This window comes from Hoplias malabaricus, chromosome 14 (assembly GCF_029633855.1).
Source record: "Hoplias malabaricus isolate fHopMal1 chromosome 14, fHopMal1.hap1, whole genome shotgun sequence".
Classification (NCBI taxonomy): Eukaryota; Metazoa; Chordata; class Actinopteri; order Characiformes; family Erythrinidae; genus Hoplias; species Hoplias malabaricus.
The window spans coordinates 32,610,830-32,637,781 of NC_089813.1; the positions used below are offsets into that span (position 1 = coordinate 32,610,830).

Below are 26,952 nucleotides of genomic sequence, written 5' to 3' on the forward strand. Positions count from 1 at the left end.
TTCTAGTGGGTTAATCTTCACAGTGCATCCAGCGCTCACTCTTGCTGAGTGGATAGCCCTTTTCTATGAAACGCCTCTGGTTTATGCGCCAGTACTTTTCACCTTTAAAGACATAAGTGTGACCATTTGTCCAGGTGAACGATGCATCTGGGCTGGACGGTAACCCAACCACTAGATCTGACAGTGGTTTAGAATGGTGCCTGAACTCATTACTGGGACTCAACTCATCCCACTGCCAATACTCAGAACCCTGAGGAAAAACAAAGAGAGATCATTGATCAATAACAACATACGGATATTTAAAGGAACAAATTGGAGAAAACAAATCTTGAACTTGAGACATTTTAGTAAGCATACAGACTGATCATTTTCATTAGATGTGCAGTTGTTCCCAAACATTTACTGCTTGTGCCCCTCACTCCAGGCCACACACACACATTTTTTTTTCCAGACTCCACTAGAATTTATTATATACACTTTAATTCATATGAAACTTAATCTTTTATTGAACAAAATTAATAAAATTATAAATCACCTTTACAGTAGAATTATTACAAATTACATATATAATGCATTATGCAAAGAATGCATCTCAGTCTTGCCCCCCCCTCCCTTCCCCCTCCCCCAAGGCCTGATCAATTCAATAAAATGAACATATTCATGCTGATAATTTCAAAATCCAATGTGTAAAAACTGCAGTTAAATTTGGTAGCACATTAACATATGTCTACATTAATATTTTCTGAACAAAACAGATCCATTTTGTAAACCAACTTGCTTCTCTCACTGTTCAGTGGTTGTTCAGTGTTCTGGTTTACCTTGATGAAGATGAGTTTTTTACTGGTGCTGGAATAAAAGGCAGAGTCAATGTTTGGAGGAATAATTAGCAGCTTTGGGTAGCCATGGTCCAACTTAAAGCCAGAATACCTCCACACTTTCTGACCTAAAAAGGGCAATGCAGTGTTAGAAGGTCTAAGCTTGAATGTACCAAAGAAAGACATGTAATGTGGAACAAAGCAGGAATCAGGGGTGTTTCTCTGGTGCTGTAGATTATGATTTCAGTTCAGTCAAAAAGCTCAATCAGTGCTGAGTCTGTGAAGGTGTCATGCTGTGGGTGAAAGGTGACAAGTGTACCTTTAAGGAAGTATGATTTGTTGGTCCTCTGAGAATGCACTGCAGCATTTATGTGTCCGGGCAGTTCTTTCCACAGGACAGTGATCTGAATGGGTGTGTTATAGCCAGTGTCTGATATTGTCCAAACATAATCTCCACTGAATGCAAAAGTCTTCTGAAGAGGCCCTGAGTGGAACAACCAGTCAGTAAATATATCTCTCTTTAAGATCGTGCAAGGTATGATTGTATAGATTCTAATACCTTGAAGGTTAATTTTACTGATTTTCCAAAATTCCTGAGTAATTTGATTGTTAACTCAGTGTTGAGTTAAGTTGCATGTAAAACGATACATTGCAGTTGAACTGATCGACCTCGATATCTTTACACTGGTGGTGACTGGAACCAGCGGTCACAGCTATTACATGTACAGAGTTAAAATAGGGGAGATAATGCTGTCTTAGTCTACAGTTGTTCTTTACCCAGCATTATAGCATCAAGGGGCGCTGTGCAAGGATCAGGGACTTTCGAGTCTGCTGCAGGTTTATTCGGCACCGCAGGGGCCACTGGCAAATTTCCCACAGGCTTACCTGAACCAAAGGAAAAACAAAATGAAGACATTTAACTGCTGCAAAATCAAATTGATTAATATTGTATAGTAGGCAATATACCCTATATATATATATATATATATATATATATATATATATATATATATATATATATATATATAAACAAAAAGGCTATTCACTTTCTTTGAAAGGCATATATCTTTTAGGCTTTGGAAATATATTGAACTTGTCCTTAGAACTATGACCCTGAGTCTTTATTTATTCATTCATTCATTATCTGTAACCGTTTATCCAGTTCAGGGTAACGGTGGGTCCAGAGCCTACCTGGAATCATTGGGCGCAAAGCGGGAATACACCCTGGAGGGGGCGCCAGTCCACACATTCACTCACACACTTACACCTGCGGACACTTTGGAGTCGCCAATCCACCTAGCAACGTGTGTTTTTGGACTGTGGGAGGAAACCAGAACACCCAGAGGAAACCCACGCGGACACGGGGAGAACCTCACAGACAGTCACCCGGAGCGGGAATCGAACCCACAACCTCCAGGTCCCTGGAGCTGTGTGACTGCAACACTACCTGCTGCGCCACCGTGCCGCCCTTTATTTATTCATTTATAGATTAATTTTCACACTACAATGACAACATTAAATCCTGGGTCTATTTACATTTACTATTTACAGTGTGTCTCAAAAGTAAGGAAACAGAAAAGTAAGGATAAAGACAATGATCCAAAATTAGGCACAAGCTGTGGGGGAAGCAACAAATGTTTGTTTCTTCAAATGGGTTCCTTAAGTTTCTGTTTCCTTATTTTTGGACTCACTGTGCTATTCAGCAACTGCAGTGAGTGAGAGCTGTGAGTCAAGGATTTGAGGATTATTATGGGTTACGTAAGTGGAACAGAAAGCACTGATCTGCAAACTCGACAATGAATTCCAACTGTTGGACTGGACCCTGACCCCATTCTTACCATAAAGCACCTGGATACCACGGATGTCATCAGGGTGGAGTCTGAAGTTGTCACGGTAACCAGTGTACACAGGGCCCATAAGAGCAGTGCGGTACTGGGAGTGACCTAACCCGAGGGCATGTCCTATTTCATGAGCTGCTACAATTCTCAGATTTGACCCAAAGCGCTGGCCCTCAGTCCATATCTCATCTGCATCAAAGTGAACTATACCAGACTCTGGGCCATCAGCATGAGCCAACACGTCACCTGCAGAACACCACAGCAAATTTGTATAATACTGAATGTAAATGCAAATCATTACATATTTTGTTTCAGAGCAGTCTTTTTTTCTCTCTCTCCAGCTCTGCAGTAGTGGCTTGTTTTGTCTCTTCAACAGTGTAAATCAATATAATAAATATCTCCAGGGATTCAGTCTCTGTCCTGAACATTAATCCCAAACAAACAGAGTTTTCTTATCCTCTCTCACCTCGTCCATCAAACGGTGCAGGGCAGGTTCTGTCTTTCCCATGAAAGGAGATTTTGATGTCAGCATATCCCTTGCTGACCTCATGGAAGCGAAGCGGAGAAACTTCGCTCCAGTATCTGAAAGCTGTCTGTATGGCAGCTCTAGTTTTAGCCATCCCCAAACTAGAAGCATGGTTATAGATACGGTAACTTAGCATCTTCTTACGCCACTGACCTGTCAGAATACAAATTAGAAGAAATATGAGATGAAGAGCTTTTATAAAGTCAGCCAGTAAGTTTAAAGGTCAGTTTGAGTCATTTTCCCCACAAAAATAGTAAGAAACATTGATGAATTTTGTGCACATTGCAAGATTAATCATTGCTTTCTGGTCCTTCAATGAACCAGTTACTATTCCACAGAAAAGGCTCCCCTTATGGAGAAAGCCATATTTAAAACAGGACCAGTTCAAAATCCTAGAAATACCCAGGACAAAACACTGGAGAAAAAAGCCCTCATTTGTGTTGAGAAAATAATTCATTTACAGTTTTCCAGCATACCAAAATCTATCAGCTAAATTTGGTATCCATTTTTTCCTGTTTCAGTATTTGTACAGAGGCTACAAAGCTAATATTGTTAACTATGCCACAATGTAGATGAACAGATACCAGTTAAAAGTCATAAAATGTTATCCATCTTCTGTTTTTCCTGTTCTTAAAGTGTTTTAAAAAGAGCACAATAATTTGGTGTGAAGAATTCACGACTTTCAAAAAAAATACACTGTTGTGAACTGGCTTTAGTTGGCCACATTTAGGCTGAAGGTTCAGCGCCTTCTAAAAGCACAGGATGAATGGTTTTGGCACTGAGCATATTTTGAGCACTGAAAGCTCACCAATTATACGGTATTTGAGGGTCATGTTGTTGAAGGGGTCCATAACACCACAGCGTGGCTGTTTCATCATGGTCAGTGTAGCACTATCCAACTTCCCACTGACCGGCAGACCCATTGCTTTCTGGAATATTCTAATGAAGAATGGAAAATAAGTTGGAAAACCTGTGTACACAGTTTCATTGGAGTAGAGCCTTTACATTGACGATTGGCTTTAATGGGTGTCCTCTCTTAAAACTCATTAAAGCCAATGTGAGAGGAAATGTGTGTCACCCAAATGCCTTGGTCAGTTGCTCCAATTCTTCTTCTTGGTTTTGGGGATAAAGGAGGGATGTAGGCAGATAGCCATATTGCTTTAGATAGCCCTGAAAAGAGAACAATTTTATAGAAAATCTTTATTGGTGGTAATGTGCTTTCAAAAATAAAAACCTGAAATTACTGCATACAATGTTCTGCATCTTATGCAACACACATTTACTTTTATACCTCACACCATAAAAATATATTATACAGTTAATTCTACACAATCAAATAGGCAATAAATTCAGCACTTACTGTGGCTTTCTTCAGTTCTTCTTGGTGCAGTGCAGCATATAGTGGCGTCCAGATCAGCAGCAGAAACAGCACACGTCCCATCTCCAGTGTCTGACACTTTCTGAGCTGCCACACTATTCCTAAAGTCAAAAGATGAACCAAATTCACCAAATGACTTATTCTACTGAGCTGGCTGAATGTTGAGCAACCAGTCCTTGTTTGTGCTCACAGATTTGTCTCTAAGGGCCTAAATCCAATGTTGGTGTTTGTCCTCCCTTTTGTTTTTCTCCCTCTCTCACTCTCTGGGGAGGTGTTTGTATTTATACCCCTTGACAGAGAAGGCGGTTGGGTTTTGCCCACTTTGTTCTTCATCACACTGGAACAGAGAGGAATGTGACATTATCCAACATGATCTAAAAATGGTTTTCAGCAGGAAAGAACCAGCACAGGGCCAAATTCTAGCACTGTTAAAGGCAACTTAATCACAGAATATGCTGTTTTTCTGGCTTTGTTGTTTGATGTACTATGTAATGCACTTTTAAAACATACCATTCACTCCCCTGTACAGCATATTGCAGTGTAGTCCAGTTGCATCAGAGTGGCTGAAGGTTAAACATAAAACAAATCAAGGCTTTATTAAATTGAATTAAATAATGTTTTTGAAGGAGGCACAGTTAAAGGTAGGCAATGTACAAGTCTTCTACACGTCCCTGCTTTATATCATAATGGAAAGAACCTGAATTGATATTGATTGAATTGATAACATTATTGTAATTATATTTTGCATATGCATGACACTGCATGCATTTGAACCTCAGGGAAAATAATAAAAAAATCTAGACAAATGCAAACTATAAATGTAGTATACAAAAGTTCTGTTCACACAGATGGTAGTAAACCAGATATGTTTTTGGGAATGAAAATATGAAAGCATTTAGTGATTCACAAAGAAAAATTATATAAAGATGCATAGTCAACCTTTAATAAAAGCTTCTAAACGATGCCATGCTCTGATAGTTAGATTTGGTGGACTTTCACTTGCAGTACATTTGGAAAATTGCAGACAGATGGAAAGCCATTTGATAATGTCCCACACAGCTTACGTAAGTTGGACCATAAAACTAAAGTGTTACAATGAAAACTCCAAATGAAAGAATGGAATTGTACTGCTTCATAATAAGTTTCTTAAGCTCTGTTTATTCAGAAACCTCTCCTTTGATGCATAAAACATATTTTGTGAACTACATACTACTACTACTACTACAAGTAAGACAATAAAAATATTGTTTTTGATTTTGTCCACTCAGAACCCCAGAGCTTTAGATGTTGCACTTCTTATGGTTTTATTTTACATGACAGCAATTCTATAACATAAAACCATTCACCAGCAAAAGTTCCTTTACAAAACAAGGACATATATAGATATAATAAAGATATAGGATATAACTAGCCTGAAATGTTAATCTGACACTTTTACAAGTATATTTCTGACATTTCTAGTCACCCATTTCTCATGAGATCCATACATTAATAAAAGAAATTACCTCAAATGTGTTAGAAATTAACAAAAGGCTGTGTAAAGGTCTTCCTGAAGAACTGTGAGCTTGTTCGTCTGTAGACATTTTTAAAACCAGACTTAAAACTCATCTTTTTAAACTAGCATATGGATGAGGTTTTTTTCTATCTTTAATCTTATATTTTATATCTTATTTATGGTAGTGTCCTTTCACCAAACCAGAACAAATAGTGTCACAAGGGAAGAGAGAGGCTTGAGTTTCTTTATGTTGTGAAAATTCAGGATATTATACAAGAAAAATAACAAATAAGAAAATTAGAAAAATAACGTCATGTGTTGACAGTTGACAGAGGACTTTATATCAATATAAAATATATTCACAATATCAGTGAATGGTTAACCAGCAGTATGTTTGCTAATGTCTTTTAAAATACCTCTCACACATCTCTGTAATTATCTTCTGTCACATTAATTACTATGCTTGGGAAGGGGAATGTGGTGGCACTTAAATAATCTGAAAATTGTATATTGTGCCAATCAAATGCCACTTCCGTTTTCTGTGTTGTGTTCACAGCCAAAAAATAGTGTCACACAGACCCCACAACCATCATCACTCAAGCGTAACCAAGGAAACCCAGAAGACAAACTGTTTAAAAGAGGTATTTCTAAAAAATATATTTTTAAAAAGATATTTCTGAAGACCTGCAGCTGCAGTCTTGGTTTTAATTTGTCATCTCAGAGAATATTTGTGTGTGGTGACAGGCCTTTTGTTTGTTTATCAACATCTTAACCACTGGACAGAGCAATGGTGGTCATAAATCAGAACAGTTTGTACTGGTCTAATATGTAACAGAGGAAACCGTAAGGAATCGTGGGTGATTTCATGGTTAGCTTTTTGGTCCCTTGCAGTCAGACAGCCAGGAAGTCAAACCAATGACATCATTCAACATGTTTATGGTAATCACTAGTTCATATGTCCGTGTTGCTCTGAATAATGTTACTTCTCTTATAAAACCCACATTTTGAGTGGAAAAACACTTAATAATTCAAGGCGTTTTTACAGCTATGTTTTAGTGCAGACGTCAACGTCTGATTCTCACTTGCACAAAAAAAAAACCCTGAATCTAGTTCCCACTCATTTTTAAACTGCCACAATCCAACACCCATGGACAGCTCAATATGCTTGGATGAGAACACTAAATATTAAATTCTGCCATGTTTACTAACAGACACACATCTTGGCTAATACTGTGCTGAATGATGGGAAAAGAAGCACAATATGAACAAAATAGTCATTCAAGACAAGTTTTAGGTTTTTTATTGTTTAGGGTCAGGGAAAAGCTGAAGCCTCAATATCTAAATAGATTATAATTGCTTTTAACATTCAATGTGTCCCTCTGTATATAAACCCTCCCATTCACTGTGTGTGTGCACACATGCACACACATACATACATACATACATACAGGAGTTGGACAATGAAACTGAAACACCTGTCATTTTAGTGTGGGAGGTTTCATGGCTAAATTGGACCAGCCTGGTAGCCAGTCTTCATTAATTGCACATTGCACCAGTAAGAGCAGAGTGTGAAGGGTTAATTAGCAGAGGGTGAGAGCACAGTTTTGCTCAAAATACTGCAATGCACACAACATTATGGGTGACATACCAGAGTTCAAAAGAGGACAAGTTGTTGGTGCACGTCTTGCTGGCGCATCTGTGACCAAGACAGCAAGTCTTTGTGATGTATCAAGAGCCACGGTATCCAGGGTGGTTCCCCTGTTTAAGAAGGATGGATCAGGTGAGTTCCAACTATAGGGGATCACACTCCTCAGCCTCCCCGGTAAGGTCTATGTCCGACTGATAGTCGTGGAACACAGGACCTGCTCTTTACCCTCGCTAGGATCCTGGAGGGTGCGTGGGAGTTTGCTCAACCAGTCTACATGTATTTTGTGGATCTGGAGAAGGCATGCAACCACGTCCCTCGGGATATTCTGTAGGGAGTGCTCTGGGAGCATGGGTTTCTGGGCTCTTTGCTACGAGCTATCCAGTCCAGGTATAAACAGAGCAGGAGTCTGGTTTGTATGGCTGGCAGTAAGATCGACTGGTTTCCAGTCAGAGTTGGACTCCGTCAGGACTGCCCGTTGTCACCAGTTCTGTTCATAATTTTTATGAACAGAATTTCTCGATGTAGCCAAGTGGTGGAAGGTGTCCAGTTCGGTGGTCTCAGGATTCCATAACTGCTTTTTGCGGATGATGTGTTCTTGTTCGCTTCATCGAGCCAGGACCTCCAGCTCTTGCTGGACCAGTTTTCATCCGAGCGTGAAGCGGTAAGGATGTGAATCAGCACCATCCATGGTACTCAGTCTGAAAAGGTTGGAGTGCTCTCTCCAGGTTGGAAGTGAAATCCTGCCTCCAGAAGAGGAGTTCAAATACCTCTGGGTCTTGTTCACGAGTGAGGGAAAGATGGAGCAGGAGATTGACAGGCAGATTGGTGCAGGGTCTGCAGTAAGCTTTGGGTAGTGACCGAAAGAATGAGATCGTGGGTACAAGCGGCTGAAATGAGTTTTCTCCGCAGGGTGTCTGAACTCTCTTTTAGAGACAGGGTTAGGAGTTCAGTTGGAGCCAGTTGATTTGGTTTGGGCATCTTATCCAGATGCCTCCTGGACGCCTTCCTGGTGAGGTGTTTCGGGCACGTCCAATGGAGGGGGGGGGGCGGGAAATACCAAGAACATGCTGGAGAGACTACATGTCTCGACAGGCCTGGGAACGCTTCGCTATAACCCCGGAGGAACTGAAAACTGTGGCTGGGGAGAGGGAGGTCTGGGTTTCTTTGCTCGGACTGCTTCCCCTGCGACCCGGATAAGCGGTGGATAACGGATGGATGGATGGATGTTATGCAGTGTGGGAGACATTCCTGACAGCTGTGTATTTCTAGCCAGATTAACTGGGGCTAAAACAACTGAGCATTGAAAGCATTCTGTTGTACATTCATGTTTGTCCTCCTGTAACTCAGACTGATCTTCTCAACCCTCCTTAATGGCTTTAGCCCATTAATTTAGCCCCATTTAGGGGGCCAAAGCCCCCTCTCAGTCAGTTAATGTCTAGAACTTTAAAGATGAAACAAAACATATTGAAATACACTATTCGCTCACCCATACAAATAATTTAATTCAGGTGTTCCAATCACTTCCATAACCACAGGTGTATAAAACCAGCACCTAAGACATTAACATTACTTTAAATTGCTGTAAAAATGGGTCACTCTCAGGACCTCAGTGAACCCCAGCATGGTATCATGATAGGATGCTACCTGTGCAAAAAGTCCAGTTGTACATGATGTTATAAGAAAGTAAATGTGCTTAGGAATGACAGCAACTCAGTAGACTATGTAAAATGACAGGCAGGGGTCAGTGGATGCTGAGGTGCATAGTGCGCAGAGGTCACCAACTTTTTGCAGTAAATCACTACAGACTTTTAATCCAGTTCTAATTGGATTCTCATTCTCAAGAATGAGTTTTCATGGCCAACCAGCTTCATTCAAGGCTTACAACAGCAAGCACAATGCAAATTGTCTGATGCAGTGGTGTAAGGCATGGTACCACTGGACTCTAGAGCTGTAGAAACATGTTCTCTGGAGTGACAAATCATGCTTTCCTGTCTGGCAATCCAATGAACAAGTCTTGGTTTACCAGCTGCTAAGAGAAATGGCACTTGTATGACTGTATTGTGAAGTGTAAAGTTTGTGGAAACAGTTTGGAGATGACATCATCTTGTTCCAACATGACTGTTCACCAGTGCATAAAGCAAGATCCATAAAACCATAGATGAGTTAGGTGTGGAAGAAATTGACTGGCCTGCACAGAGCCATGTCCTAAACACCTTAGGGATTATTGAGAGCAGAGACTGCGCGCCAGGACTTTTCATCCAACACTCAGTGCCTGACCTCACAAATGGCCATAAAGTCCCATAAATACATTCCTAAACTTTGTTGAAAGCCTTCCAAGAATTGAAGCTGTTATAGCTGCAAAGTGTGGGCATACATCATATTGAACACTATTGATTCAGAATGGGATCTCATTCAAGTTCATATGCATGCAAAGGCAGACGAGCGAATACTTTTGGCAATATAGTGTCCATGTTAATTTGTTATTTTGTCAGAAACAAAATATACTATCAGCCACGATATTACAAAAATACAGATTATCTATAGCCCCTTTTAAGGGACAGGATAGGAATTGCAGAGTTTGGAGCAAAAGAATTAGTCCGTTTTTTTAATTGAAGCAGGTAAAATTTGCAATCATAAAAGTCTGAGTGACTGACAAAAGCTAATTTTTGATAACTAAATGACTGGATTAGAGTATGCAGAGACTAGTACCTATCAAAAGTGTTGCAAGGAAGGACCACTGGTGAAATGACAACAGGGTCATGGGTGCCCAAGACACATCATAGCACATCGTAAGCCAAGGCTGAGCCATCTGCTCTGATTCCACAGAAGAGCTACTTCAGCACTAATTGCTGAAAAATACTGGCTATGATAGAAATGTGTGAGAAAATATTGCATTACCATTTGCTCCATAAAACCAGACTGGTCAGAATCCCTGTTCTGGGCAAATAAACTGAAAACACAAATATCAGAACTGGCCCAAAGAGCAGTGGCAGAAAGATGCCTGGCATGATGTTTTCATTTACATTATGTGGATGACCAGGTGCATGAGCATCACTTACTCTGAGAAAAGATGTATACCTGTGAATGTTACTTTGACACATACCACCTACCTTGATATTGTTACACACCAACTACATCCCTTCATGGCACAGGTATTCCTTAACAACAGTGGTGTCATTCAGCAGGATAATGCACCTTGCCACACTGCAAAAATTGTTCAGGAATGGTTTGCAGAAGTTGAGAGAATGTTCAAGGTGTTAACATTGAAGAAAAGGAAAAAAAAACACTTATTAAAAGTAGGGTCGATGTTTTTTGGCATTTAATGTTATAGAATACTACTGTTTAATATCTGACAACTACTCAATTTAAAAAAAAACAAACAAACAAACAAACAAACAAAAAAAACAAAAACAAAACAAAACAAAAAAGCAACAAAGAAAAAAGAAAAACAAATACCAACAACATACATGATAAAAGGGACTCCTGAAAGAAAAATGACTCATCTGAAGACTTAAATACTGTCTTTCTTGTTTAGTCCATATCCGAGTCACACTTGTTTTACAAGTAACTTTGGAATCACAATATACTGTACCTTATTGAAATCTAAATGGAAGTCATAAATTTTAAAATAAGAGACCTTCAGCAGCTAATCCAGTCCTTGCGTCATGTCATTGCAGAAAACTATTAGGATTAAAGTCGTATTATATCCCTTCAGTTCATTGAGCCTGAATTATGAGAAGATAGTGTTCAGTAAAATTGTTCAGTGAAATTGAGAGATCCCATTTTGATATAGCCATTGACAGGTAAAAGAAATTGTGGCCCAGTCCCAACTGTGGAAAAGATCTCATTCTTCTTTCTCTAGCCACTTTTTTCTCCATTTGGAAAAAGTCCATTTTGCAGGTGTGCAGAACTATAGCTTATCCACAATTCTTTGTAGTAAAGTGGGTCAAAGAGAATTGTTATTATGTTTAAATAAAAGGATTTCTGATCCCTGCTCCTATGATCGGCAGAAGAGAATGACCTGCAATATGATGTTACACCTGGAAAAGGGCCAACTGGTACAAATGATGGTCTATCCTAGATTCAGAAGTACAGTATAGAGTGCCACAGCCTCAAAACAAAAAACAAAAACCAACCATGGCCCCTCTCCTTTTAAGGGCAGTTAGCTTCACAACTCTTCCTCCAGTTGCTTTATTTCAGCCCGCAAGGCCTGGGCCCGGCCCAGTTTGTCTAACTGATCCTTGGAGGGATTCTGCAGCTCTCCCGAGTCCAGTTTCTGCTGCAACTCCTCCACCTGCCGCAGCTTCTTCCGCAAGTTCTTGATCTTCTTGGCATTATCTGTGGCTGCTGCAGTGGGCTCGGCAGAGGGAGATGTATGGTTGTGTTCTGCTGATGTGACAGTCACCTTCTCAAGCTCTTTCCCCAGTGTATCCACCTCCTCTGATGACTCCTGCTGGCCCTGAGCCTGGTGATGTTGCTTGCGTTTTTCTTTTCGTTTCATATTGCGCTTGGCTGATTTGGAGAGTCCAGACGTCTCACTCTCTTTATCACCTGTTCCAGACGTCTGCTGCTGCTGCCTTGCTGCTGCCGCATCCTCCGGATTCATGCCAGGGGGGAGGTCTGGCTTACTCTTGAAAAACTTCACATATTTGTTCTCGTAACTGTTCAGACAAAGGAGAAGTGCAAAAATCAATGTGACATTCCGGTACTGCTTAGAAGTGTAAAATAACTTTTTTGTTAAAACATTTAATGCTCCATTTGTGATTTTGAAGATTGCAATTCCAAAAGGTATTACTCCCAGTGTTTGCCTATTTTGGAAACACACAAGGAACCTCACAAAACAGTGACTTTTCTTCCTCTTCAACGTTTCTTTGTAGAATTATAATGCTAAACTCTAATAAATGAATAAAAAAAATAATGAAAAGCTTCTGTTTTGTTTAATTAATGGTAAATAATTGTCAAATTGTCCTATATGAACCTCATTTCTAAAAAACTGGAAAAATAAAAAATAAAAATGCAATGATAGCATCACCCATTCTTTTAATAAAACTTTGTAAATGTTTGGGAACTGAGGAGACCAACTGCTGTAGTTTTGAAAGGGAAATGGTTTCCAATTTTTTACTTGATATAAAATTTTAACTGCTCGGTAGCGCATGGTCTAAATTTTTAGTGTTTCATAATACACCTGTTTTTTCAGTGGGTGATAGATCTGGACTAATTTAGCACCCAAACTTTTTAGATATATTTTTATATAACATGTTTTCATACATATGGATTTATGTATATATGACAGTGTGTATGTAGATGTATAAATGAATAAATTTACACTGGTACTTCTTCCTGTGGTACATATCCCTCCTTAACTCGCCGAGGTTTCCTCCAAGTTCCATCTGGTCGCTGTGTAGCAGCAATGTATTTTCCTGTAAGAAAACAGGTGATTAATATGTCGTCAATATTTGTTGGAGGATTGTGATGGTCATCTTTGCTGTTAACAAAAAGCACAGGGTACAGGTATGTCATATGAGGAATAATTCACAGAAACATCTGTGAAAACTTGATATATTATTTCTTGTGTTTACCCTTATCTCTATTTGTCAAAAGAAGGAATTTATAGGCTATATTCCCAACATTATTCTTGTGCAGCAACAGTTATTTGAGGGTGAAACATTAAGTTAGAAACTGATACTGGTTTGACAAATGAGTCTTGTTAATAAAAACAACTTCTATGTTTAACGTACGAGCATGAAATGGAGTAAACAACGTTACATGTATTTGCATGGAACTATTGAATTGAAAAGAAATTACTCAAATAAGTTTGAATGTATTAATAAATAAATAAATACAGGAAGCAACGAACGTGAAAAGGCAAACTATCTTGGCTATGATTAGCTTGGGACGGTAAAGTAAGACGGTTAGCTGAGCTGGAGCAAAACCAGAACGACTTGCTGAAATATGTCCAATGTATTAGTGGCTGTCATTACTATTCGTAACAATGTTCGTGGCCATGTATCATTCTCGGTTCTGGAGGTAAAGCAGATGGAGAGCTGCGGGACTCATTCACACAGCGCTGTTTCTGATTAACAATAAAGTCTCATAAAGCGCATCTTACACTTCAAACAAAACAAGCCGCACCAACACAAAGAGAGCCCATGTAAAAGGCATTAACAATAATTCACAGAAAATCAGTAGAACTGCAGATTTACACAATATTACAATATTATCACCTACCGGACTCATCCGTTACATAGGGAGTCGCCATTTTGCAACCGCGGGGTTTCCGCTCTTTGACGGAAGAGGCACGAGGGACGAATTTCAAACTCACACATTATTAAAACATATCAAAATCATCCCATATTTCATCGCATTATACAGTTTTATATCGCCTTTTTCCAAATAAAAACATGTATCTCCAAATCATTAGCTGTAGAGACGAAGGGCAAACATTATTAATATAAAACTATATTGATTATCAATATAAAAAATAAATAGATTTAATTGAATGTAAGGACAGCTGCTGTGTTCAGATGATATAGTGAACAAACAAAAACACAAATACACCCTATATACTCTAATAAGAAAAGAACTAGGTTAATCATATTAGAAATAATTACAGTAATCATAGATTATGAATACTTTTGAGATTCTGTGTATTAAAGTGCACTGTGATATTGTCATGACAACAAACTATGTGTTAATCAGTAATGGCATCACAGGAAAACCATCATGCTGTTGTTGTCTAATGCAAATTCACAGTTTCAGCCGTACAGTATATAATAGCTTGTGGTTGAACAGTAAAGTTTTGTGGCACCGGGTGGGGGTGTTTATCCTAAAAACACTGTGTCAGAAAGAAGAGAAAAAAAACTCACACATATTCTCTCTCTCTCTCTCTCTCTCTCTCTCTCTCACACACACACACACACACACACACACACACACACACACATTTTATTTAATTCCCAAAATAATAAAATGTTAAGTGCATGTTCACGATTAGGCAACCCAAAAAACCTTTCACTTAGACATAATCTCATGCTCTGCGGCTGTGGGAATAACTGCCAGCATTCAAAATAAAATTTACTTTCCTACTTTTGTGTTCAAGATGACTTTTAAAAATATCTATAGGAATAGTAATCGGCTGAATATCAAATAGCTACATGTTACCTAAGTAGTGCACTCTGTAGGTCATGAAACCTTTAAATCTTCTAGCAAATATGTGTGTAATATGTCAGATATTGAGTCGTACATATATAAAATAATTTGTAGGGGTTTCTACTGAACACAAAGGGTACAGCTGGGCGAAGAATTTTATTTCACGATCCACATAGCGAACTTTGTATGGAGTAAGGGTTATCTGAGATTAAGGCTCGGTATCGGTTTGAAAAGAAGGCGAGTGTATTGCTCGGTCTGGAAGATATTCGGAAGTGACGCGGAAAGCCGGTTGTTGAGAGAGAGAGAGAGAGTGAGAGTGTGTGTGAGAGAGAGACGTGAGACAGACAGAAGATATACTGCTCAGCATACAGACAGACAGACAGAGAAAAACTACCCCGTGCTACAGGTTTCTCCCAAGATTTCCAGGTAAGCAATTTAAAAGACTGAAAAAAATAAAAGTCTATAATATTAAACTTTAATTTTATTTAAGCTGACACTGAGCCTGTTTCACTGAGAGATTCTTGCGCAGAGTTGAGTGCAGCGGAACCTATGGGACAAAAAGAGACCTCGCTAGCTCTTTAATTTATTGTTTAAAATGGGAAAATCGAGGCAGCTCCTTAGTTCCGTGTATCCGGACTTACTTACACCCTAGTTTGCATTCTGGAGGTAGATGCGAATTTACCTAACCCATAAGCTGACTTGGCAATTGGTCAAATAACCAGCTAGTGTTAGCTGGTTAGCAGAATTATACGACCGAACGCGTTGCTAAGATACTAACGGACCCGAGGAGCTAACGTTAGCCGCTGATCTGAAGAGCTGCAGAGCCAGTGTCTGGCTTTTAGGTGAACTGCCAGCTTTATCGCAGCCCTTTGCCTTATACATATATGCATGCAGCGAAGTTAAATTATAACGTGGGATGTAAATAATTTGCACATTTCCTTTTTAAGCCAAAAAGCTGGCGCTAGCAATATACTAACAAGTTATGTTACGTAGTGCTATAGGTTAGCCATCGGGGGCTTCAGTGTGAGGCTGAATTGGCTTCTTGTTCGAATTATCCCATCCACATTAAATAGCGCAACTGTCGCACTATTTAAGGTGTGACGAAACATTCGAGGAAGAAGCTAACTGCGAATAACGTGTATGCTACCACAATAAAGGATAATTCCAGCTTCTGTACCGCAACAACCAAGTGGCTAAGCTAACGAGACAGTATTTTCTAAAGAGCTCTGATGTTACCCTTTAACTAGTTTACGCTGGAAATACTTTAATAAAAGACAAAGGAAATACGCTATTAATTGAAGCTAATGTAACAATGCGATATAAGCACGTTCATTCAGCCAGTGTTATAGTTTTGGACTCAGCTAGGAGTTGCCTTGTAGCTATCACTGATTCACTGGGCTCGTTTTGTTCAAGCTTGTCTGCACTGGTGTGCGTGTATTTTTATCTCCTTTTTGTTAGAGACAGTTTGCTATCTATCAGAGACGTGCTGTCACCTTCTAGGCGAAATACATGCGAGGGTTTCCTGATCCTAGACTAAAGGGAGGTGTGTTTAGACTAACGTTACTTCACTTTTCAAATAGAGAAATCTGTATAGAGAAACTTGCAGTGTTTCTGGCATATTTTGAAAACCTGAGGAAATGTGACATTAAAAAACTTTTACATTGTAAAATTACAAATGCTGTAAATATAGCAACTATTGACTTAATTTGTCAATATAAAATATACAATATACTGGATAAGAAAACTGTTAAATTTTACGGTATCTGTCGCTGTATCACATGTCACCTGCTGCCACATCATGTCTACAGATCATCACCTTTTTATAGGAAATGGCTGGTCACCTGTTTTCAGTGTGAACAGAGGTTTATATGGCATCAAAGTGAGGCAAAACGAAACGAGAATATTTTCTAACAGAAAGCAAGACAGTGGAAATCAAAAGTGAGAAGTTTTGGAACTGAAAGCGAGGCAGATGTGTGCTGAGAAGTGCAATGAAACGTGCAAATACAAAATAAGCAAGCAAATAAGGAAATATTCTCTTTATAACCTATTTTTAAAACTCAACATAAATAAGGCTTCTCGTTTTTTTAAATGTGATTTTTAAAGCATTTGCTTCTATTTTGACCCCAAAAGTTAATTTGTACTCATTTAAGTAACATTTATTAGAACTAAAAATGATTAATAATAATAATGTATGCATCTGAAAACTGTACTCCACCATTAGTGATTATTACTCAATCAATGGCATGAAATATCAATGATCAAATCTGACGAGAAGAAAATTTCTAATACTAATAAAGACATTTTATTGCTTGGATAATTTGGAAGATTGTCTTAATCTGCTTAGGTGTGCAAGGCTTTTGCAAATTTTCTCTCATTTATGCATCTATCATCTATCTTTCACTTGAAATTTGCATTTACATACAAAGTATAGAATGCATAATGTGTAAAAGAATATAAAGATATATAAATATGCTTTTGATTTGCTAGTCTGTTGCACTAGATCTGTCATGAGCTGCATATATCTTTGTAGGGAATGCAGTTCTAAATAAATCTTTATCTATAATAAGGAGAAAATATCAGAAAGCAAAAAAAAATGTTAATTGCAGAGGCGCACTGTGAATGCTGTTCTTCTTTTAATACATAGCCTATGTATTATGATATGTTGAAATTTGGTTTTTACACAGACATTAACCTGAGGACACAGAGCACCTCCTTGCTTTTGGTGAAAGAGGAAAGCTAACACAGCAATATCACCACTAATGTATTACAGTTACAGATGCAGAAGATTTAAAAATTCATTCAAAAGACCCTACAGACTTATGTCCCTAAAACTCATCACTCTTCTTTAAAATAATATATTTAAAAGTTGCTTTCAAGGAAAAAAAAAATCACATGCAAAAGTGGTTTACTGGTTTACTCCTTGACATTCGTTCCATACATGTGGGTCTATGAAAATGTAGTTGGTCCTCTTATATCTCAACCTTCCCCTTCACTGCTTGCCTGCAGTTTGAATTTACCTGGAAAGCCCTGCACAGCAAGTTGATGGGATTGTATTTTCAAAGGTTTGTGATATTTGAAGATGGTATGTGATATAACGGCTCAGTAATTGTCCTCACGGTTCGTGATACGCACAAACCTCAGTTTATTCACCAATGTTTAACCATAACCGTGTGGAATGTAGTTTAACTGCCACTGTTACTTTTCACTGTAAGAATTCCCTTAGTCTCTATGCAGAGTTGTGGTGAAAATATTCCAGCTGAGCAGCTGTGTGTCACATGAATGGATGGATACATCTAATACAGGTTGCTAACACTGCTATGAGAGCCAGAATGCAAAACCTCAATCATTACCGCCAATCATTTGAAGCTCCAGATTTGAAGAGTAGACTCCTTTCTATGAGTGGTGAAGGAATCAGACTGAGTGTAAAAGAGAAATCTTCAGTACACCAACCTCAGAGTGATGGAGTCCCGTACTTTTAATTTGGAACGCAATGAAAGAAAAGAGCAGGTGGATTGGTGACTCGAAAGTGTCCGTAGGTGTGAGTGTGTGAGTGAATGTGTGTGTGTCTGTGTTGCCCTGTGAAGGACTGGCGTCCCCTCCGGGGTGTATTCCCGCCTTGCGCCCGATGATTCTAGGTAGGCTCTGGACCCCCCGCGACCCTAAATTGGATAAGCGGTTACAGATAATGGATGGATGAAAGAAAAGAAAATGACGTGAAAATAAATGTAATTATTACAAAAAAAAACAGACCATGTCAGAATAAAGGTTAAATAAATAATGGTATACAGAGGTAGTTAAAAATATGGACGGTATCTTAAAATGAGGGCAGTATTCATGAGGTGTGTGTGGTGTGTCAAATTTATCTTCTGTGTCTTTAAGAACATGGCCAAACATTTTTGTGCATTTAAGTGTGCCACAGGGAGGGGGTGCTGTGAGAGCTCACTGACTGGAGATGTGACAGTCTGAAAACAAAAAATAAGCCCAGTATCACACCACAGTTGTGAGTTTAGCGCTTAGCTTGGGTTAAGAGATGAAAAAGGGTGAAACCAGGTATGAGGCTTTATCCTCTAATTATGTATGTTTTGAGCCTCAGTTCACTGGAAAATTATGTGCTGTGCTGTGCTAAACCAAGTGCCTGTTAGCTATCCAGCTCTGCTTCTAAACAGTGTAGAACAATCTTTTGTTTGCTTATTTTTGAGCTATTCTCTTCCTCCAAAACCAGTTGCTGAAATTTGCTCTCTAAGAATTGTTTCATTTTTTTATTTAAATATCATCAATACGTGTGTTGGTGTGTGCTGTTGGTCTGTGCCTAGATAAACTGCACAGCACAAACCCATGACTTTGTGCTCACAGATATACACACAGATGTTCTGTGCAGCTTGTACCCCACACCCTCCCCAGAGTAATACTGTATATCACAGAAAATTTTTGATACCGTATGTGGGTATGAAAATTGGGGATGGCAGCATCCACATTGAAAAAACTAATTTGGAGATCTACTAACTCAGAACGTGTGAAATAAAACGACTAGAGAGTTTAACCACTTCTGAGTATCTCCAATTACAGCAATGTACCTGTGCTAATGTAAGAGTGCAGACTGTTAGGCACAGCAAAATATTGATTTATGATTAAATATAGTATTAAAAAAGAATGGAGAAGGAAAATCATGTGAAATGGCTAAAATCCATCTCTTCTTGCTCCACACTCCTGAGCTCTGGCTCATCTGCGTTTTAAAGGAACTGGCACTGAAACCGGTTGTTCAGAATGAGGATATTTAGGCAGGGTAAAAGTGGTGCTGTGTCGTTTCATTCTTGTGGTATTTTAACCAGAGAGTGTTACAACCCCAAGGCTATAATATGTATGGTATAAGGTGGAAGCCAGTGAACTGAAATCTTGGCTGTTTTAAACAGCTTTGTAGTAAAGTAGTAATGTTTTTGAATTTTGAGGGTGTTTTTATTTACTTATTCGTTTGTTTAATTTTGCTAAAATGAGAATTGTGCTGTAGCCATATATTTTTAATACATAAATTTACACCACACAAATTAAAATGGAATAGATGGCATCTGTTTTAATAAACTTCACTATAATGTGCACTAGGTTTCATTGTAACTCTGCTAAACTGGTTCAAACGTGGTGTGCCTTGTGTGATCAGACCATGACATTAGAGATGACAGTTTTATCTTAGACCATAAAAAATATGATATCACAGTAGCAATAAATGTAATGTATATTTATTTTCTACACATGCGGAGGATTTTGTTAAAGCTAAACAGGTCTTGAAAAGTATTAGGGTGTTTTCACACATGAAAGTCCAGAGCAAGGTCTAAACCAAAGTTAATGTTTTGTTACGTTGTAAACATTTGGCCTGATAAATCTAGCTTACATAAAAAAAAAATAAAAAAAAAATACACATTTTATAAAATACAGAGGATGGGTTTTTATTTTATTTTATTTTATTTATTTATTTATTTATTAAAAACATCTGCTAGCCCTCCACTCTGTTTGCATGATCGAAACTGCTCTAGTTTACAAAGCCCCAGTGATTATAAATGGTTCAAAAATGTTTTTTAAATGTTCCTGTTTGATAGACTAGAATTTTTCCCTCCCTAGAATTTTTTTAGATAATAATATCTCCAAACGTAAACATTTGCTACGTGGATCGGCACCCTTAACATAATTGCACTTGAAACACGCTTCCAAAGCAGCAACATGTTATGACGTTGCTAGGATACGGACAGCTGACTGCCGTCAAGTGTGATAACGCATTACTTACAGTTTATAACCGAAATAAAATGTTAAGGAGGAAAATGATCATTTTAATAATAATACAGTAAGTATGAAGATGAGGCAGCAATGAAAAGGATGTCTGTGATTTGCAGCTATTTGCTCTTTAACTGCTCGTGCCAAAGTAACTAGGCTTATTCTTATTATTTGTTATGGTGATTTATTTAGAGAATAATTTACACAATTATTGTAATCGTTAATCCCATAATTTGTTTCCGTTAAGGCTTTTTCAAGGTACATATATGTATGACAAACTTCAAAACCCATTATATTTTAACGAACGCTGCTGTTGACCCAGTCCTTTCAGAGACAGTCGTTGCCCTCAACATTGATTATTTTATAGAGGGCTGGGTGCCTGAACGAACAGATTAGTTTGTGCTTTTTACTGCTAGTTATTTTTGTCTTTATTTGTACTGCTAGTACTTTTTGTCTCAGATCAAGGTATATCTTATGTAAACCAAAACTTGTACACTGCATATGCAGTGCTTATCATACTTATTTAGCAGCTCCTTATTCGCCATTTGGATTCCACTATAAATAGCTAAAATAGTTGCACTGGCAGATTATTGCAGTGTCCTAAATCACACCCAACTTTCTTTTACATTCTAAACTCCTGATTGCCCTTCTTGTACTGGTGCAGTAATTTTAAATGTAGTGTCATAGTGTTTGGGATCAAGCAGAAGATATGTAAGTTATGGGAATCTCTGATATTTAAATTTTAGCTTTTACTAAGTTTACTACAGTGACCCAAAATAAAAACCAGGAGAACTGATGTGAGTTGTTATTTTATTCTTCCTTGTGTGTACAACTCTGAATGTATAAAAACACAGAACCACTGGCTCTATATCAAATTATGTTCGCTGTTCAGTTTTCACTGAAGGAGCATGGTATGGTTATGGTAATGAACATGCAGTTAAATTAATAGTTTTTACAAGTTTTCTATATAAAGTCACTGAAATAAATCACCTAGTCATGCTTGTTTCTATCACTTTTAATAACGCAACTGATACCTGTAATTTATCCAAATGTCCAAACAATTAAAAAATGTTTTTTCACACTATGAAATTTAATTGAGGCACAAGTGACATAACTGCCGAAGGTCAGGATGTGGTTAATTAAAATTTATAATAACCTGTAAAGGAGGTGCAGTAAAACACTGAGCAGTTTTTCAAAATTGGTTTTAATGACCGTTTTAAATGGGATAGTATTATATTTCCCTTTAAATCCCAGGAGAAGAAATGATAATGGCTTCAATAATTGTGATATATTTTTGCCATATTACCTACTCCTATTTATTCCCATTTTATATTGCATTCTGCTTTGCTTGTAGACATTAGTACACATTCCATTTCATCTTCACCAGGTGTTTGCAGTTTTGCCACATCCTCAGTCAGAAGCCTGGCTTCTGTCTATTCTGTCTTGCAGTCTTCCAACAAAACATTCTTAAAATCTGCCTCTTTGCTTCAGGTTGCAGTGGCCCGTTTTCAAATGGAAAGGAAGAATATGCTCCCCCTTATTCGGCCCCTTCTCACCTTTTGGTTGCAAGGTTCATATTACTCCTCATATCTCAGCCTGTATCAGCATTATCCATGCAACCTACATATCAGGAGTTCAGCTCCCAGAGGGATCTTACACAACATATTTTATCAGGCTATATTCCAGTGCCTCTAATTTGTCGTTAACTATTTTGATCACATAAAGTTTGATTAGGCACACTCCTCTTTGTTAAACAGCCGGTTCTTTTTCCTGTTCGTTTAAATATAGGCTGTATGTCTGGCGTCACCTGTTCAACTAAGTGCAGGTGTGTGACGTGTGTACAGGTGTGTAGCTCACACAATCACTGAACCAAACACACTCACACGCAGTGCTGAGACTGAAGAAGGGTGTGTGTTGGCATAGTTTAAATTTCTCTTTCCTAGGCTGTTACTGGAGAAATAGAAAGTTAAACTCTGTCTCTGAATTAGCTCATAAATGCAGCTGGTTCCTTGCCTCTGGTTAAAGCTGGTTTGCTCAGGGAGTAGGTGACGTGGGAAAAGACACATACACTCCAGAGAGTCTCTGGCTTTAAAGACTGAGCAATTAAGTGTGTGCTCTGTACCTTCAATAGCAGAAACATAAAGCTCTAAATGGAAGTAGCAGGTTTACTGTGATCCTGAACATCTAATGTAGCAAGATATAGTGAAGCATTCCTGATTTATCATTTATAGGAGCTCTGGAATTTAAACAACTTCAGTAAGTGGTCCTTATTTATTAATTAAAGATCTTTTTTTGTGTGTTAAATTTGGTGTTTCTGTTTGTGGGGCCAAATCAGGGTTAGGGTTAAAGTTAAAAAGCTTGTAAAAAGCTATACTACTACAAAAAAAAATGTTTTCTTAAATTTGAAAAATAAAACAAATTATTCAAACTTTAAAGTGCCGGACTGGGTTCTTTTTTCACTTATTTAGATTCAGTTCTGTATTTTTATTTATTGTAATTAGGCTGTTATTTTTTTATTTACAAAATATTTAGATGTTTGGGAACATTGTTTACATTGTAAATATCATGTTTTTATATTTTACTATTTAAAAATCTTATTATTTAGGTTTCAGTTGTTTTTTCACGTTCATGTAATATTCTTCCAGTTTCAGACCTTGACCTGGTGTGGGGGCTATCCCTTTCAGTGTGGGGGCATGGAGTGACAGCAGAACTTTGTCTTTTTATCAAATGCACAGCTCTGTGAGATCAGCATACTAACCAGTGGCAGATTAGGAATGCTGTGTTTTTTGTTTTTTCCCCTCCCACATCATCTTAGGTGTTCTCTGATTTTTTTTTTTCCCTCCCCCCACTTTAATTCCACTTTAAGTCTTTCTTTGTGCTGTCACATTTTCTCTCTAAAGACTGGTGATTGAGGCACCCTCCTCAGCCTTCTTTGTTCTTCTGTGGCCACCTCATTTGATGCCTCACCCCCCATGCCCGTTGCTGTCCGAAACAGCAAAGATAAGACAAGCGTGAAACACAGCTGCAACAAAATAAAAATTAAGGCACATCACTTATTGAGGATTTGTTGTCTGTAGTCATAGTAAAATATGTAATGTTTGTGTATTCATTTAACTTCAAGTGATATCTTAATTTCAATATTGGATTGGACTGAAATGCTCATCTATATAAGTTAACATTTTCATGTCCACCTCCATTGAACTGAAGGCACTCATGTGTCAGAGTCCGAGACATGACTGGGAGCCAAGCTCAGGGCCAGGGCTCACGCCAAGGACAATATTGGTTGCAGATTGTGTGATATGTGTGCCAGACAGACAGTAATTCAACCAAATCTGATTTTCATTATGGCCGTTCTGTGCAAAGGAAATGGGCTTTAAAGGGAAAGGGGATCTGCTTTACTGGGTTATGCAGGCACCCAAGACCACTTTGGAAAGTGAGGGCTTCTCCGTTGTATTTCCTTGGCTGATACAATTTTTTTTCCCCTGTTATCCAGCATGTTCTGAAAAAGACATTTTATAACAGAGTTAAAGCATTAACAGGCTTCATGGTTTGCTTTAGTGTGCAATGGAGAGAAAATCCTCTGGTGAAAGAGGTGGACTTTCGTTTTCCAGATCCTTCTAAAGGTTTTTTGGAAGTTGGAAAGGGCAGCACGTGTAAGGAAATTACCATGTCCAAATGTGGATGTGGAAGTTTGGCTTTTCTGTCCTTAGGTGACCCTGTGCTGTCAGAGGCCTAGTTTTGACACGCAAGCACTTTGCAGAAAGGGAAGTCTGGGAAGAGCTTGGAGAGGGATTACTCAAGAGCAACAGAAGGCACCAATAAAAAACGAGGAGGGAACTTTTCAGTGAATTGAAAAAGTAGCACTGTGGATCTCTTCAATACTTTTTGTGTAATAATTGGAATTCAACAAGTTGAGCCTTTTTCTTTCTTTCTTTTTTTTTTTTTTTAGGATTACTGACAAGTCTAAAGACCGCTGAAAGACTTGTACACGTGGATAATGGCAAAGAAGAATAGCCATAAGGGTAAGTGTTCTAACCAATGATATTTTGTTTGTACTTTTTTGTTTTGCGTTTTCTGTGTACATTGTCCACAATGGCTATATTCCCAGATCAGCTGGTGTAGTCATTTCTTTGAAAGTATTTTTTTCCTTCCTATCCTTCCTTGTACTGTAGTACAGTATAGTTGCAGAATGTCAGATACAGGGCCAATAATAACCCTTTGTGGGTGGAAGGAAAATGTGTGACTGCAATAAAACTGAGGTATGTTGCTCTCTTGCTTGTCATACAAATGTATCCACAGTCATTAAGAGAGACACATCCCTTGTGACGTGTTGAATATTTGACCTGTCAATGCAAAATGTTCTCCTCATACCAAGGTGCTTCTTTAGGTATCACTACAAAATAGCACAGGAATGTTTCTCCGACCTCAATGACCTTTCAAATTTTTCTGTTGTAATTTTTTTCTAAAAATACACCAATTAGCCATAATAGCTTGACCACCTCATTGCTTCTACATTCACTGTCCTCCTTCGCAGCTCTGCTAACCATTACAGGAGCACTTTGCAATTTTACAATTAGAGATTGTAGTCCATCTATTGCTCTGCATAAATTGTTAACCCCCTACCACCCTGTTCTTCAATGGTTACGACGTCAGTGTTCGTTTCACTGATACAAGTGGATCAAACACAGCAGGGCTGCTTGAGTTTTTAAACCCCTCTGTCTCACTCTTGGATTGAGAATAGTCAAACAACTAAAATATTCAGCCCAAATGAGGCATTACAGGAAGACCAACATAAACTGCGCAGCGGCAGATGAGGTGCTGTCCCCGGCTTCATCTACGAGGTGGACTAATGAGGTAGGTGTGTCTAACCAGAGTGAACGTTGAATGGACACCATGTTTAAAACCTTGAGCAGCACTGCTGTGTCTGATCCACTCTCAACCACACCAGTGTCACTGCAGCACTGGGAATGATCCACCAACTAAACCATACCTGCTCTGTTGGATTCCTGACTGTTTGAAAAAGCAAGAGACTACAGTCTGTAATTGTAGAACTACAAAGTGCTCTTGTCTAGTCAGTGGAGCTGAGAGCATGGAGAGCGTATGTAGAAAGAATTAGGTGGTCATAATTTTATGGATGATTGGTGCATACTGAATAAACAGACCATTGAGACATGAAGTATTTTCATTCTTGTAGAATAAGATTTACTAATGTTTTTGTGCATTACATTACTATATATGCCACCTCCTTGTTTCTGCACATTTATCGGCTTCACTTACCAAATAGCTGCACTTCGTAGTTATATAATTACAGACAGTAGTCGACCTGTTGCTCTGCAAACTTTGCTACCACCCTTTTTCAGGACCAGCACAAAGCAGGTAATATTTGGCTCATGGATCTTTCTCAGTGTTGCAGTGACACTGACATGGTGGTGGTGATGGTGTTATTGTGTGTTGTGCTGAGTAGATCAGACACAGCATTGCAGCTGAAGTTTTTAAACCACTCTGTGTTACTGCCAGACTGGGAATAATCCACTAGCTAAAACGCGCAGCCAACCGCAGAGGAAGACCAAACCTACCTGTGCAGCACCAGATGTGCTATTGTCTTTTTATATCAGACCCACAAGGTAATTGTTTGTAATACAGTGACTGGTGAGTGGACACAGTATTTAAATCTCCAGCAGCACACACTAACCACCAGGGCAGTATGAGAATGACCCACTATCCAAATAATACTTGCTTTATAGTGCTCCTGTGTGAATCCTAACCTAAAAACAGTGTGAAAGGGGTCTAACAAGTTATGTAGAGCAACAGTTAAACGGTAAATTGCCTGTGTATAGTAAGTGATGATAAAATGGAAAATGACTGTAGGAAAAAATAGGTGGTTTAATCTCATGACTGATTGCTTATATAATGAGCAAACAAAAGGCTTAACTTCATCAAAGGATATACTTTGCTTTTAAGATCTCATCAGTCTTCTGTAGCTGTTGTCATTTGACGTTCAACAAGAACTGACTGATAAAGGTTTAGGTTCCATGAAGTCAGAGTATTCCACAAATGGCACGAGTTGAACCTGTTATGTAGAACATTAGCCCTTCTCTGACCTTCGTAAGAATAATTGTGCTAAACTAGTCTAAACTGTTTAAAGCTTAGTGTTTAAAGTTGTTAAAAACACTCCTGTTTCTCGCAATCACATCACACCTGTCGTTCAGAAACTTCACTGGCTTCCTGTTTCACACCGGATTCAGTTCAAAATTCTTCTATTCACTCACAAAGCACTCCACATCCAGCCCCCATCCAATCTCGCTGACCTGCTTCACTGTTACAATCCTTGCCGAAACCTTCG

At 38.5% G+C, this 26,952-nt stretch overlaps 3 protein-coding genes across 4 annotated transcripts in view; 1 reads left to right on the forward strand and 2 right to left on the reverse strand.

The window, feature by feature from the left end:
* Window positions 1-10: 10 nt before the first annotated feature.
* On the reverse strand, window positions 11-4,724 carry LOC136666533 (matrix metalloproteinase-19-like). Its single transcript, XM_066644781.1, has 9 exons — window positions 4,540-4,724; window positions 4,258-4,349; window positions 3,988-4,118; window positions 3,120-3,332; window positions 2,654-2,899; window positions 1,593-1,700; window positions 1,135-1,299; window positions 819-943; window positions 11-250 (listed from the first exon to the last, which is right to left on the reverse strand). The coding sequence occupies exons 1-9, from the start codon at window positions 4,618-4,620 to the stop codon at window positions 11-13; spliced, it is 1,401 nt and encodes a 466-aa protein (XP_066500878.1). The 5' UTR covers window positions 4,621-4,724.
* A 6,351-nt stretch (window positions 4,725-11,075) lies between these two features.
* On the reverse strand, window positions 11,076-14,206 carry pym1 (PYM homolog 1, exon junction complex associated factor). Its single transcript, XM_066643581.1, has 3 exons — window positions 13,929-14,206; window positions 13,027-13,120; window positions 11,076-12,361 (listed from the first exon to the last, which is right to left on the reverse strand). The coding sequence occupies exons 1-3, from the start codon at window positions 13,957-13,959 to the stop codon at window positions 11,869-11,871; spliced, it is 618 nt and encodes a 205-aa protein (XP_066499678.1). The 5' UTR covers window positions 13,960-14,206; the 3' UTR covers window positions 11,076-11,868.
* Window positions 14,207-14,324: 118 nt separating this feature from the next.
* spats2 (spermatogenesis associated serine rich 2) overlaps window positions 14,325-26,952 on the forward strand; it is a 28,410-nt gene continuing 15,782 nt past the window's right edge. Inside the window, exons 1-2 of one of the 2 annotated variants that reach the window (XM_066643579.1) lie at window positions 14,325-15,275; window positions 24,559-24,631. In XM_066643579.1, coding sequence (XP_066499676.1) covers window positions 24,607-24,631 — 25 coding nt within the window. In that variant the 5' untranslated portion in view covers window positions 14,325-15,275; window positions 24,559-24,606. Of the gene's footprint in view, window positions 15,276-15,350; window positions 15,692-24,558; window positions 24,632-26,952 lie in introns of those variants that run through there. The other variant, XM_066643580.1, reaches the window with a different exon arrangement.

Coding starts and splice junctions, on each gene's coding strand:
- LOC136666533 (XM_066644781.1), bottom strand. CDS start 4,620: ATGGGACGTGTGCTGTTTCTGCTGCTGATCTGGACGCCACTATATGCT. Junction 1,701..2,653: donor TGGTATCCAGGTGCTTTATG/GTAAGAATGGGG, acceptor CCTTTGGTTCAG/GTAAGCCTGTGGGAAATTTG. Junction 944..1,134: donor CAAATCATACTTCCTTAAAG/GTACACTTGTCA, acceptor TGCCCTTTTTAG/GTCAGAAAGTGTGGAGGTAT.
- pym1 (XM_066643581.1), bottom strand. CDS start 13,959: ATGGCGACTCCCTATGTAACGGATGAGTCCG. Junction 13,121..13,928: donor CTATGTAACGGATGAGTCCG/GTAGGTGATAAT, acceptor GTTTTCTTACAG/GAAAATACATTGCTGCTACA. Junction 12,362..13,026: donor CCACAGGAAGAAGTACCAGT/GTAAATTTATTC, acceptor TTGTCTGAACAG/TTACGAGAACAAATATGTGA.